We start from the raw sequence: 15,566 nt of genomic DNA, 5'->3' as shown, positions 1-15,566 counted from the left end.
CTTGAGCGAGCGTGGTGATTAATGCTCTAACCTTCTCCATGTGAGAAGAGGCTTATGCTCAGCAGTGGGCTTCCGATAGGCTGGTGATGATGATGATGATTATTTAATAAAGTTATCGGCAGAAGAAATTTTAGATAAATATCCTTACAACTAATTTACGTTCAATCTATGATCGAAGGACGGGAGACTGTCTGTTTAGTTTGCTTATAAACATTCCATATAATGATACTGGCGTCTTAAAAGTTAAATGATAAATTTTACCTCATATAGTATTTCTAAAAGTTAAGTAAATTTTTATTACTAATAGAATATTTATCTTTGTTAAATATTTCACTATCTCTGATGATTGATAGAAAAGTGAATGTCAAAAAAAAGTCATCTTAGTTTTAATACGAGTACGTCTTTCCAAAAAAACATAGTCAGTTGAATACTTTAAACAAATTTAATAACAGCAAAATAATTTAAGGAAACACGAAAAATAACTTGAGAGTAAATCAATTATTTTAAATAAAGACTATTTTTAAGAGCCAATACGTTGAATTCAACTGAACTGTTCTTTTTGTATATATATACGTAAATTGTTTGTTGACAGATTTGGGAATTACCAAAATTACGGGAGACCGTTACGCCATAATGATATCCTTCACATAGATACAGTTAACTAATGATATTTACTTTGTTTTCATTAATTTCTGCGTCCTTATTACGAGTATTTAAACATTTAATTCTACATCTAGTGTTAAATACAATTAAAAATTTACATTTTTATTAATATAATCCGTTAGTACTAACTAAATATTTTTCTTGAACAATTTTTGTCGCTCTGCCTGGATGTGTGTTCCGACTTATCTCCAACACAGGCACAGCTCTACCGATATCCATGGAACTTTCACTAGCAACTAGTCGACGTACGGATTAAGATTACGCCTTTTTTTTTAAATCTACAAGTATAATGTTCTTGATAAATAAAAATATCGATTAAAATCTTAAAGTTTTGAAAGTTAGAAACGATCAAACTGTTCGTATCGTGTTAAACAAATAAACGCGTAGTAAAGTCAACGTTGTTGTAGAGTAACGGTAATTGGAAGGCTGATCTCAGCTCAGTAGTTCGAGTCGCGATGCGGTGTGTGTGTGTCTTTTTGTTTCTGTGTTTCATAAACATCGTTAACGGAGGTAAGTCGTCTGCACAGTTCAGAAACATAAATATTAACTTTGTTTTATTATTCAAGAGTCGTTAAACTGAAGGCGTTTAGGTTATCGTCATTTAATCGAAAATATTGGTTCAAAGTAATTTACGTAGGCGTTTGATAGGTGGCATTAATATTATTTATTGCTTTTTTTGCCTGTTTGAGTTCTAATTTTGGCAATTCGCGTCGTGACCGCGGTGGGTTTTAAAAGATTTCTTCTCACAAGCACCCATTAAAGTCTTATTAAAGATCTATAGTTTAGTTTAGGCTCGTATAATCACTACTCACGCAGCGTTAACAACATTTCACTCAAGAATCTTCCCACTATATAGTATTAACGTACTAATGAATGTCAGACGTGAAACGCTTAGTGTATCGTAAAGATTTTAAACTCGGACTAAACGTCCGGATGTGCGAGTCGTGTTGGTTTCAAAGTTACTTATATTTGTTTTTCTGTTTTTGCTTCATTGTTATAGTTTTATTAGCAACTAGTGTTTGCTGGGACATCGTCCGCTTGTCGGTATAAGGATCAAATGTTTAAAGTATGCATGACACATTGTGTCTATACTTTGTCACGTAACTTCAGACGCTGTGCCAATGTTATTTCATGATCCCGCGGGCACTACAAGGAGTTCTTGGTTAATTTATATCCTATGTTTTATCCTCATTTCTTATCTACACAATTGTAAAGTTTCGCCATAATAAGTAACGCAGTTTTTGGGTTAAGAGTAACAATACCTACATACTATCGTTGGGATAATATTAATTTTATATTATCTGATGACCGACAACTAATTCGGTTCAACGCTATTTACCTGATTGATTCTCGATGACTCATACCATCAAAGTTTACCTCATTACTAATCATTATATGTGTGACAGTTTCGTACGTCCGTTTGTAAGTCAGTCAAATAACAGCTGAGGCATTAGGGTCAAGGACTTATTTATATTTATTTCTAATGTTCCGACTAACCTCCGTACCACGGGTATGTGCGTTATTGTATGTTTTTCTTGAATGTTTCCGTCTATCTGCCCGAAATAGGACCAAATCTTTTGGAATAGTTACTGCGGGCTCATATAAACTACAAACGAAGCGTTACACGTTTGTCATTCAATGATACGTTAATACTACAATGTGAAAAGATTCATGAATGTTAACTGTTAACTCTCCGTATAGAGAGTGCCGTATGTGCTCTTGTTTTTATCACTATTGAGTATAATAAAATTTTTTAATGTAATCAAAGAGACAAATAGTTGTCTTTTGATAAAATTGAGGTTGCGACAAATGCAAGCTCGCACCGCTGATAAGATTTGGACATTTCTAAATACTTGTTTGGATAAACTGTTTCGTAATTAGGAATAATTTTAATTTAAAATTGTCCTTTTAACAACGATTTGTTTTAAAACTAGGAAACTAATTCCTACGAAGCCACATCCACATCTTTGATGTACAACATACAAACAATATAATATATAGAGGCCTATCGCTGTGTTCGTCTCACAGGACTACCGTATATAATACAGTCATATAACTGATATTTTTAAAACTCGGATCTTCTATATAAATAATATATAGAGATATCTTAATTTTATATAAAGTTATTTATTTCGTCATAGGTATTGTACCAGTTTATAAGCTCTGGACACTACAGTCTAGATCGTGTTTAGTGACGTAAATCATTCACATACGAAAACTTTGTTACTATAACAAACAACTCGCATAAAGCAGCGTGCACACGATAGTTTTAGTAATTTCAATTATGTTGTCGTTCGTCCGAGTCATGTTCTGAGACCGCTAGTAGGTCCAGCGTCGTTATAAAACTGTGGGCGAATATTCGCATGACGTTGTTCCTTTGTTGTTACCACAATGACACTACCCAGAGCCTGTGTATTGTTGTTGGTCTGTTTAAATGTTCTCAACGAAGCCGTTGGAGGTGAGTTTCTCGTTTAAAAACGGCAAAAAGCGTTTTATCTTGATTAAAACCACATTTTTTATGATAATAAAATTGAATTAAACATGATTTAAACAAACGCTTTTAGAGTAACACTGTCTCCTTGCGGTCTGTTAAATATGTTTGTTTTTGATATTGATTTATTTACTGATTCACTTAAATATTTCTATTATGCGAATTGTTCAAAGAGAAGCAGTTAATTTTTATATAATCATTATAGCGTCATACTTATTTAATTTAAAAACAACATTTATAGCAAATCGAAAATTATCTCAAAAGTATTATCTTAACTCTACACTAAACACGGGACGTTTTACGTTTGTTGTTCAATATCCTAAGGTGATGAGCTCGCTCTATAGCTATAGAGTCAGAAAATTAATGACTACATTAAAATGAGGGACAAACGGACAGAATATAGCTAGTCCTCTATTCTCTACAGCATCTTCAAGTAAGCTTTGATAAGTTTTTATTTCGTACAAATAAAGTTAAAATCTCATAGATTTAGTGAGATCTGAGACTTCCGCGAGTTTTATTCATTTAAATGAAACTAGTATTATTCGGATTTACTACGCGGATTTTATTGTTTAAAAACTACATAATCCCGACGTTTCGGTTACTGAAAATTTGTACAGTGGGTTGCTGAAAAGTAATCGAAACGTCGGGATAATGTAGTTTTTAAAATAATAAAATCCGCGTAGTAATCCGAAAAATATTAGTTTCATTTTAGTCTCATAGATTTGTGTAAAAAACGTGATTAACGTCTCTTAGAGGTGACTGACTGACAACTTTACTTACAGACAATAGTTTTATACGTTTATTGTATTAGTTTAATTTACTCGTTTTTAGGTTATGTGAACAATTGATTTCAGTTTACTGACTTTCACTAGATGGCGCTTTAAAGAAACTATTTATCGCAAGAAATGGAAATGACTAAGGAACAATTAGCATAAAGTCTTTAGTATTGTAAAGATAGTAAATTTAAATATAATGAAAAATGAAAAGCTTTTCATAATTAAATAGTATTGAATGAAAATGGGAGTTAAAAAAATATTGATTACGTAAATATGTAAAATGTGATACGCCATTTTTATTTGACGCTATTTACGTTTTTAAATTATAATTAATGTTAAAGAAAATTTTTACTTAAATAAAGTAATAGTTTCTTTAAATGTACACAATTAAATCTGTATCTTTTATGATTTTATAAATAAATACGGTATTAAGTTAATTGAGAAAACTCTATGTTGGCTGTATGGATGTATTCCAGAAATTTTCATAAAATCTCATTGAGCAGCTAATATATTAAAAAAAAATAGTGATTTCTTTATTTTTAAATAAATATTTATTATTTAATTATTTTCAGGCTGCATTCTATCATTAAAAAGGGATTTTCCGAAGACCTCAGTGGTATATTTACGTCATGGCCGTCTCCTGTCACCGGACGCTGTCACCGGTGACGTTCAGCTGAGACGTTCGGAAACACTTCAAGTAGCATGTCCGGGAGAACAAAAATACATTGTACTTAGCAATAAGACCACCAATCACAGCTTACTTGTGAGTATTTTATTGATAATGTTGTTTATATATTTATATAAAAACAACTGTCTTTAGGAATAATACAAATTTGTCTTAAATGAAGTTTGCAACTATAGTACAAGTTATCTTATTATATTGACAGCTTGAACGATATTAAGGAGTCGTTTTAGATCACTTTTTAATGGTGTACCGATAATGTGTCTACTTTTATCTTACCTTTTGAACATATATATTGAAAAGTAAGTCGGATTTAAATACCGTTTTAAAACAGAATAAACAAACTAATATCCATTGATTATAATAAATTTGCTTGTCAGTACCCTTTCGATAGCTCCACAACTAGTAACTTAATGCGCAGTCCAGCACTTAGATCCTATTTTAAATATTCGATAGTAACATACAGAGGGCGCTAAATTTCCTTCATAGGAGTCTCTAATAAAAAAATAAAAGATTTAACATAACGTAAAACGTGTTGTGGCTCTAATTATAAATAATTAAATTCATAGTAAAGAGTTTGGACGTTTTAAATACTCTATAGAAAATATATCAACATTAATTAACAGTATTAGAATAAATATACAGATGGCGCTAGTAGCTATCATAAGAAATTCCCAATAAATATCAGAATATAAATAAAATTAATCTTAGAATTATAAAGACTAATGGGATCGTTGACTTTAGAGAGTATCCTTTAAAATAAAACTAATATTTTCGGATATACTACGATTTTTATATTATTTTAAACTGTACACTTCCGGCGTTTCGGTTACTTTGAAGCAACCGTGACCACGGGCAGGCCATACTGGATCAAAATTTATTAAAAATAATAAAAAACACGCAGTAAATATGAAATTATTAATTTAATTTATTTATAAAGCACTCCACGATTTATATTACAACACTATATATAATAGTTTAATTGAAAGTTAACAGATAATATCTTTCCAGGACGTGAAATGCGTTTCAGACAGCTTGTTCCGCGCGAGTAGACTGTCTTGGATAGGCAACTTCAGCGAGATCAGATGTAACGCGCCGCCCTGGACCAGCGCTGACGAGGTCGGGGGATGCGGAGCAGGAGCCAAGAATTATAGGTACGAGATGTACTCGTTTTAACACGAAGGATAATATAAATAAAATATGTTTATTTTTGGGTAGCAGTCTCGTTCTTCTCGTTCCAAAGAATCTACATTATGTTAAGTCTGCTTTTTTTTTCGCATTTATTTGTATATTAATGTAGAAGTTTTTTGTTTGTCCACTCGCTGTGTTATCCAGACGGAACCAATATATTTTTTTTTATTTATTTATTACTTAATTATATTTAGACAACATGATCCGAAAGAAAAATGAAAATGATGTTATGTGGGTAACCTTAAAAAACATCTTCAGCGATGTCTGCCAAATATTTCTGCATTCGGTCCAAAATATTCGTTAAAGGATGTATATTTAATACATTTTTTTGTTGTTTATTTATTTTTAGTTAGAATTATATAAAATAAATAGTAAGTAGTAACATAATAATATATTATTGGACTGCTCGTGTTTTTAGGATCGGGTATAAGGTGTCAGGTCATCTCCACGGCCTGTACGAGGCGTGTTTCAACAAAGATCTCCTCAGCACTCTCTATGTGAAACAGGAGCTGGGTCCAGAGAGCGTCTACATTCAGTCGGGGGGTAGACCCAACTTTGTGGGTGAGTCGTTCGTTTTTCAGTACATTTGGTTACGATTAATTTTAAATTGAAGGTTTTTCGTTATTGGACATACAAAAAAACGTATATTAAGATGTCATATTTTTAAAAAAAGGGAAAATTGTTTTTGGTCCTTTTTGGAAAAATATGAAAACAGTCTAAAAGTGTTACTTTTTATACGTATGTGTTGTTTTTGGATCAAAATTATGAGCGAGGAGAGCTGCGTCATGACTCTAGTATTAGTATCTTAAGGTATCAAATAACGAATGTTTTAGAACAAGATTTCTTCGGAAAAGTGAAGATGTCAAAACTCTACCACCTCACCAACCAGAAGGCGAGATTCAAGCAGGTCCTTGGCGAGGGGAAGGAGGAGGAATATCTGACTAAGAAACAGGTACAGAAGTACTACGTCGATCATTTTGTTAACCAACTTAAAATAAAAGGAATATTACTAATTTTCCCGTTTACTTTCCTGTTTTTTGTCGTTTCCTGGTTAAATTTTGCTTATTTGTCGCTTCTTAAATGATGTATATGTTTAAGTTACTGAAAGATCGTTAATTTCGCTGTTATGTTCGTAATTTATCATACTTGTTGGTTAGCGACAAGTTTGGACTGTACTTTACAAGGCAAGGGCTGGGTTAGTCACTTTTATATCAAATTATAAATCCCCACTGAGTGGAATAAGACTGTTCTTTTGATATAACTGTTAAAAATAAACAAGAAAATTGTAAGCTAAAAGTATAATTACTTCAGTTAATAGAGTTTAAATTGTTTTATGATCTTCCGGCTTTAGAGTTCAAATGTAACCTTGGGCAACGCCTGCTTTACTAGTTTCAGTTTGTCTGAATGTCTACCAATATATATGTTTTATAACTCGTGTCCTCTCTGCCCCTGTCAAGTATCTCACCCGCGGACATCTCTCCCCCCGGGCCGACCACTCCCTGCTCTGTTCTCAGCGCGCCTCTTTCCTGTACCTGAACACGGCTCCTCAATGGAGACGGGGCAACGCCGGTGATTGGGCCGCCTTGGAAGAGGTCAGCGATTTAATATTCAAGTGGAAATTTACCAAAATTACTGTCACTGGTTCTGTCATCAAGTAAGCCAGAAAGTAAAGTTTAAAATAAAACGTCCGTGTAACTACAACCTGTCACGTAAAATTTCTACAAGTATTAATTATTCTCGCACGTGATAGTTAACGTAGATATGAATGAAAAACGGGAAACTTACAATATTTAGTCTGGTTCCGCCATATAGTAATGTATTTCTTTAATCTGATACCGCAAATCCTTGCTCTTTTAACTGCTTCCCAAGGTGTGCCACAGAAATACTATATATATATATATATATATATGTCTTAGGGACAACGAATCCGCGGCCTGTTTTAAAACTATGTCAACTTCTTATCATACCGTGACTTCATTATATTAGTACCTCGACAACGTAGAAAAAAACTATTCTTTATGGATACAAAATAATTAATGTTTTGTTACTGGTACGAATAAGATTTACTCGTTGCTCCAAATATATATTACAGATATTTTAAAATCAATTTCTGCTATATAAAATCTCGTCTATTTAGGCTCTGCGCCGCAGAGTCCACAGCTACGGCCGTCCGGTGACGGTGTACACTGGCACCTTCGGAGTATCGACCCTGGGGGACACCTCCTCGAGACAGCAGCAGCTCTATCTAAGCGTGGATCAGAACAATAACGGGATCCTGCCCGTCCCGCTGTATTATTATAAGGTAGGGCTTACCCAACCTATTTTGTCTATGGCCACTGAAATGTCAAATAAATTTAATTTCTTATTTACCTTTAAATCCGTTGCTTCACCGAAGTTCTCAACGTGTTATTGAAAACTGTGCGATTAGTTTCCCATTCACAAATCTTTACGCATAATAAAAAGTTTTAAAGTTAACCGTCTCTTTGCTTTATTGGATGAAGCGACTCGGCTCATTCATCCACGGAGATGATTTCGGCGATCAATGTGCGATAGGCGAGGTTTTTTGTTTTATAGACCAATATCAATTTCATTGCCGGAAATCGGAACCCTTGCACAAAAAACCGGTCAGCTAAGGTCGCTTCACTCATGCACCCTGCTTTATTTTAAAGAGAATCGAGGACTTTTAAATTCCATCTCCAAATACATCTTCTGTTAAGTAAATAATGCGATGACATTTACTATTTCGTGTCGTAGGTTGTGTTCGACGCCGCCAACAACACGGCCGCGGCGTTCGTGTCGATCAACTCGTCTTACTACAACCAAACCATGATCGAGAAGCTGACCTTCTGCGAGGACATCTGCGGCAGCAGGAACTACTCCTGGCTGAGGTGGAGGTCCAGCGACGGCACGCACAGCTTCTGCTGCGAGTACCATGACTTCGTCAAAACGGTTCATGACCTACCCGGATTGAAGGTCGAAGGCTTATTTTATTGAACTCGCGACTCGCGAAATATGAGATTTATTTCTGATAGTTTTGATAATTTTTTTATAATATTATTTTGGTGAAATCGTTGCATTCCGCTGTCTGGTGATTCATGCTGAAATTACTCACCAGATTGTCATAAAACTTTTACAGTAATGTAGGTCGTGTATTAGATAAAATATAGAAGTAAGCCTATAATGTATTCAGAGACAGCCCATGAAATGTCAAACAAAAATTGTATGAAAGATTTAATTAATTTAATATTATTTATTTAAAAAAATATATCTTTTTTATTATTTCTTCCAAATAACGTATAACATATTTGTGTGTGTGTGTGTGTGTAAAATATTTGAATAATGGAAACTTCAATTGACTTTGACATTTAATTAGTGTTAGGTTATAATCTGTGGTTTACTGACTTATTTGACAGTAAATACATAAATACATACTTTATATAATAAAATATATTTTAATGTATACGTTATTATTATTAACATTGATGGCACATAAGTGGTGATGGCCTGGAGGGAAAAAGACGCGCCTCTCATGCGTGAGGACGCGAGTTTGAAAACTGCCAAGTACCAATGTGATCTTTTCCGAGTAATATGTACTTTCTAAGAGTATTTAGACACCACTGACAGACGGTGAAGGAAAACATCGCGAGGAAACCTGGTCTTATAATTTCAAATCATAAGATTGAAATCGCCAACCCGTCTTGAGCGAGCGTGGTGATTAATGCTCTAACCTTCTCCATGTGAGAAGAGGCCTTTCAGCAGTGGGCTCCGATAGGCTGATGATGATGACATTTAATTTAGGTAAATTTTATTACAACAGCCACAGGTAAGTTATTTTTTATGATTTTTATCTTTTTTCATAGACAATAGAATAAAATTATTTTAGTATATTCCTCTTCATTATTAATAACTTTACCTATCTCAGCTTCAGCCACGAAAACGTGACTTACAAACATTTTAATTTCAATCAAAATAATTATGGATTAAAAATATAAAATTTTGAGGGTGTTTCTGAAAAGTTCCGACTTGGGTCAAATAAAAGTCATAAGCTGTGAGTATTCGTATACTATATGAAGTATATTATCATTTATTTTTACTTAAACATTAGGCATATTAACTATTTTTTATTTCCTGATATAATACATGACTTTGAGCGTCATATATATATATATATATACATATATAAGGAGATCGTTTTTTCACAGCTATTGAAATGCCAGGAATAGCTTGGAGTTTAAGCTCGTCTCGAGCTTATTTTCTCCTCTTGGCGTCCTCGTGGATTGTTGATTGTTTAACCTTCCTATTCCTCTTCCTGTCGTACGACTTTCTTCTGTCAGATCTCTTCTCTGTGACTATCTTCTTTTCTAGTAACTGCAGCAGCTGTTTCTTCTCCCTCTGTTCTTTCAGGAAGTCTGTGATGACCATGTCTCTCAGGGATCCCTCCCATATGATCTGTCAGCAATCATCGAGCACTCCAATTAATTTCCTTATATATCTATACATTTACTAAACACTGCGTGTGTTAGATCTACATTTGACTTTTTTGTTGCACCAGGAATTATATATAGGTTATATATAGGTTATATATTTTAAGCTAATGAAAATTGTTATCACATATTTGCGGTTTATTATTAGAAAGCAATAATTTTTTTTTATTAATCACCCAAAATTTTATTGTAATGAATAAGTTACGAGGTACCTGATCAAAATTCAGTCGTTCTACTTTTCCGATTATAAATAAATCGATTAAAATCAAAGAGGGTTTTACTTAAACAAAAAAAAAATGCTCTGAATTTGAGACGCCATTATCTAAATGAGAAATGTATGAAAACCGTTGATATGAGCCACCTTTTTTTTTGACACTGGCAGAATATACTGTGCATGTGTTTGCACGGAGGCCATGATAAAAAAAAATGAGCCACCTTTCATTTGAATTATTGTAAGAAAAGACATTTATATCGTTATCTACGCATTTCCACAATTCGTCCTTTAACAACATTAAAGTACTTTTTAATACACATAATATATTTAGTTTTCTAAGCAATTGGGAGATTTGCTAACATATTAATAAAATTTAAAATCAGCGCTATCTAGCAGACTTCTGTGACAACTACCCGACGGCCTGTTTTAAAACCAAAAAACGCAACGCTTAACAAAACATTTAGAAACTTTGTGTTCAGGAATTGTTACTGGGGTTTGGAGTTTAAAAACTTTTTGTGTGATACTAGCTTTGGCCCCTGACTCCGTCCTAGTGTACATCAGAGTTGTTCTCTGGCACTAGAGCCACTGTACCCGAACTTCATGTCTCCACCCGTATAGTTTTGGAATCTGGATAAAAGTTAGCTTTGTCCCTCTCCAGCGTTCCATCTATCTCCATACCAAAATTAATCAAGACCGATTCAGTGGTTTAGGTGTGAAAACGTAACAGACAGACAGAGTTACTTTCGCATAGAAATTAAATAATAATCTTTAATTATAAATAAAATTTTAAACAAATTATATTTTGGCAATTATAACACAGATATTATTGTCGTTTATTAAAAGAGAGAACCTTACAACATATAAAACAGACAGACTGACACAGAGAAATAAATCACAGAATAAATATCCGTTAGCGACATTTCAAATATATTGTATAGTTGTAAACCGCGACTATGCTCGCGTTTTTAATGAACCTAGTTTTATAATATTACGCAGCATGTTAGAATTAATCATAACAAGCTAGACTCGCACCTACTGACTCCGGAATATATCGATATGTATTCAATAGTTTTATTTCGTCCCAAGTACAAGATCAATATTTATTTTATATGAATAATTTAACGATAGCATTATGTAAGAATGATTATTTTTGGATCTAATGCTATCGCTGGCACAAATATATTTTGTGACGTGTAATGTCAGAGTGACACTTGTTCATCTGACATTGGACGAGTGTCAGTTCATGAAAAAGCTAACGGATGAAGGCCACATTTAAAACAGCCAACCAAAAAAAGTTAATATAAACTAATAATAATAATTAAATAAAGGCCTTTAATCAGGAAGCCAAAGCTTAAAAAAATAAATATATAAAAGTTAATATTATAAAATCTAGTTACATCGATCTAATTGGTGAATATTTATTTGAAGAAGTATTATAATTTAAAATACCTTCTTTGGTAAGTTCAAAGTGGGTACACTTCGCATCCTTAGACGCCTAGGTCTCTTCAGCTGTCTGTAGCAATCGTCAGTAAAGTGTCTAGAGCATACGACGCTGTCCTTGGAAGGTCTCCAGAGAGCATCCTCGTTTTGACAAGCATCTATCCATTTGTCTTTTATTTCGGGACACTTTGGGAAACTTGAACGAAGGAATTGTTGAATATTAATTATTTTTTTCGTTTTAAATGTTTTTACGGCTCTGGATGCGAGAGCTTTTGAGCCTTGAATATTTAATATTATGTTTGTGGTGCCAGAATTAACTACTAGTTTTGATTTCTGAACGTAAAAGTAAAGATATTTGATTTCTATTTAATAAGTTCAGCATGCTTAAACCTATCATAGTCACAATCTAAACACATTTTTAGATTTTCATTCAAAAATATTATCACATTATAGTATTAACGTAAATTATTGAACGAGAAACGACAAACGCTTACTGTGTAGTGTGACAATCGATACTTATTCTAAGCACACTGAATTTTTACAACAAAACAGCATTTAGTATTGTAAACATTGGATGTTGCTACGATTTAAGTTTATAACTTCATGTTTTATAACTCACGTATGAAATGTTATATCTTCGTCATTTTCTGTACAATTCTTGGACGTTGTTTCGCACCATTTAACTGAGCATTTTAATATCTGTGACATTTTATAATTTTAATCAACCATCAAGGCAAAGGTTCGATACGTTGTGCACTATCGATCGTATGTTTCACGCATGCGTATTCTGTTGACTTTAAGTACGTGAGTTGTATAGACGCGTTAAATATTGTAAATAATAAAATATGATTTCTCTATCAAAAGGATCCCTCATGCTTATATTTTAAGAATATATAGAAAATTATTATTTCCTTAAATGTATATATTTATACAGATATTTAATAAAGCTATACAAATGGCAACACTGAGAAAAATGACAAACTTCGTTTATTACTTTAAACTTATTGACATTAATTACGAAATAATTGTCCTCGAATTATAATTAATAATATACAAACTCTTTCGTGTTTCCTCGACACAGTACCTAAGATTATAATTCGTCCAGCAAATAAGAACGTTGTCATTGGCATTTGGCTAAATATTCCACGATTCCAGTGCGACTGAAGCCATCGCATAAAATGTATATATAAAATTCCCGTGTCACAATGTTCGTTTCCGTACTCCTCAGAAACGGCTTGACCGATTCTCAGGAAATTTTGTGAGCATATTGAGTAAGTCTGATAATCGGCCAACATCTATTTTTCATACCCCTCAGTGATGAGGGTTGTTCACCCTTAAACTGTTTTTTTTTAATTTTGGAACGACATTTTTTGTTTTTATTTTATTATAATGTGGCATCAAAAAATACATACAAGCCTAAATTTTTGCATTTTTATCACCAACCTCTACTTTTTTATGTATATGTAAACACAATACGAGTGTATGTTTGTTTCGGCTAATATCTAAAATGGCTGAACCGCGTTTACTGGAGTTATTGGCAGGTAGCTGATGTAATAAAGAGTAACTTAGGGAGGCCGGGCGCATACGGGGCTTTAAAGTTTTGTCATAGTTTCTCATTATTTTTCTTACGCTGACGGAGTCGCGGGTAACAGCTAGTATATATAATATTATTTGAAATACATATAATAAAACATTGACATAGATCATTAATTCGTAACCTTTTTAAGAATAAAAATAGACAAGCGGTTGTCCAGAAAGAGAATGCATGGAGTTATGTTAGTGTTTCGTACAAAACTAATGGAATATATACTATGACCTCACTTGCTCAATTATATATGTCGGAGGTGGAGCAGACCGTGGTTTTTAAGAAGAGTGACGTCAGCATAAGTGACGTCACCAATGACTTTATTCTTGAATGTCGTCAGGATGTCAGACTCTTGAAGGTAGACTCGTTGACGGTTTGACGAACACCTTACTTAGAAGAAGTCCGTACCCTGCAATGGCTCGAGCGAGACTATCTGTAACCATTTTTTTAGTTTCGACTTTGCTGTAGCTGTTAGCCCTAATGGCTTTGACAGCGTCACCGGGAGGGGTGGCTGGCTTGATGGGACTAACCCACATTAATTCGGGCCCGGGGGATGCACCCGTCCGAAGGCCCAAGGGTGTCTCTAACAGGCCGGACCTCGGCTTAGGACGTTGTTGAGTGGAAGATGGTATCGGAAGATGGGATTGCATGACGCCCCCCGATGGCAGAACGTCGGAGCGACGTGTATGAAGCGGGACCTCGTCTTCGCCGGCGAAGGCGGCGTGTGTTGGTGTGGTTCTGTGTAGTGGGGGTAATTGTGTCTCTGTTGTCAGTTGTTATCTTATCTTCAGGGTCTAAGAGGACGTCTGTAGCACGCCTCTTGCCCATCGGGAAGTTCGGTGATGGGAAATAGTCACACGCTTTGAATATTAACAGTATGAAATATCTGTAATCTGCTCTCTCGCCTCTATTTATACCAACCGACACTCATTGTTGTGACTGCACTTGCGCAGGACCCAGGTGGCTCCGCAGGTTACGCGGCTGACACCTGATAATTCAACTACCCTCAATTATTAGTTATTCAAATAATAAGAATTGCCTCGATATATATGGACTGCATACACTTCCCTTGTATAGTGTAGGGAGTCACGCGGCACACACTATACATGTATCCGACGGCTGGTTCACCTATATATTGTATTAAAAAGACATTCTCCTTTTCTTTATGAATTGAATAGCAAAAATAAATCAGACGAAGTCGCAGAAAAAGCTAGTATTAAATCGAATTTTGTATGAGCTAAGCAAGTACCTCGATAAGGTTAACATAGTTTATAGTATCATTTTAACACGGTAGTGTCTTAGACTGTGAAACTATTTGTTTTAAGTCAAACGTGGAAAACTTCTGGTAAGATTACAAATCCTGTAATTTACAATATTCCTGATACATATTACTAAGGGGTTATCAAAAACTCAAATGACCGCCATCTATCGGATGCCGCGGAAGTTGTTAGTTACTTGGCTTAAACTATATGGAAGAAAAATACAAAGAGTTGAAAACGTTACACTTACGACATGTGTAATATGTCACTACATACGGATAGTTTGCAGTATTAATTTAACTTTTTTTTTTTACATGATTGTATCAAAAAAGGTTTATAAATGAAAAAAAAATTACTAGGAGAAAATTAATAGTAGGCTTATGGATAGTGCAGTGCCGAGAGTAAGAGATAAGTTATCTAAAAATATCAGGATCAGGAACTGATGTCATACAAACAAAGCCCTAACCAGGATAAACCACATCATACAGGATTCCTGTCTCGCTATTTAATGTTATTAATATTACATTAAACAATATTTTGGATACATCTAAAATAACTAGCGACATCTATAAGAACTGTTTTATTATACATTTGGTTATTCAAAAGTTACACATATTTTTATCAATGATTCATTTCATAATATAAACTTCTAAAAACTTCATTCAAATTATTGCATTTTACGATTCATAGTATTTATCCTCGAAATATTGTAGGCGGGGTCGGAATTTGGTAACTGGTTTACCTGAAGATGGCGGGAAACAATGTTTGGAATGCGGTATCC

General features: G+C 34.0%; 1 protein-coding gene across 2 annotated transcripts; it reads left to right on the top strand.

Moving 5' to 3' along the window:
* Positions 1 to 1,076: 1,076 nt before the first annotated feature.
* Positions 1,077 to 9,136, top strand: LOC116776949 (uncharacterized). Of its 2 annotated transcripts, none has more exons than XM_032670259.2 (8): positions 1,077 to 1,173; positions 4,503 to 4,693; positions 5,624 to 5,766; positions 6,222 to 6,364; positions 6,637 to 6,755; positions 7,261 to 7,395; positions 7,941 to 8,105; positions 8,558 to 9,136. In XM_032670259.2, exons 1-8 carry the CDS (start codon positions 1,119 to 1,121, stop codon positions 8,795 to 8,797), a joined length of 1,191 nt encoding a protein of 396 aa, XP_032526150.2. In that variant the 5' UTR covers positions 1,077 to 1,118; the 3' UTR covers positions 8,798 to 9,136. The 2 variants fall into 2 exon arrangements, with proteins under 2 accessions (XP_032526150.2, XP_061385080.1); XM_061529096.1 differs by lacking the exon at positions 1,077 to 1,173 and adding an exon at positions 2,900 to 3,121.
* Positions 9,137 to 15,566: the final 6,430 nt, after the last annotated feature.

This window comes from Danaus plexippus (assembly GCF_018135715.1).
Source record: "Danaus plexippus chromosome 29 unlocalized genomic scaffold, MEX_DaPlex mxdp_36, whole genome shotgun sequence".
Classification (NCBI taxonomy): Eukaryota; Metazoa; Arthropoda; class Insecta; order Lepidoptera; family Nymphalidae; genus Danaus; species Danaus plexippus.
The sequence above is the reverse complement of the archived record's forward strand: the minus strand, read 5'-3'. Positions and strand labels throughout refer to the sequence as shown.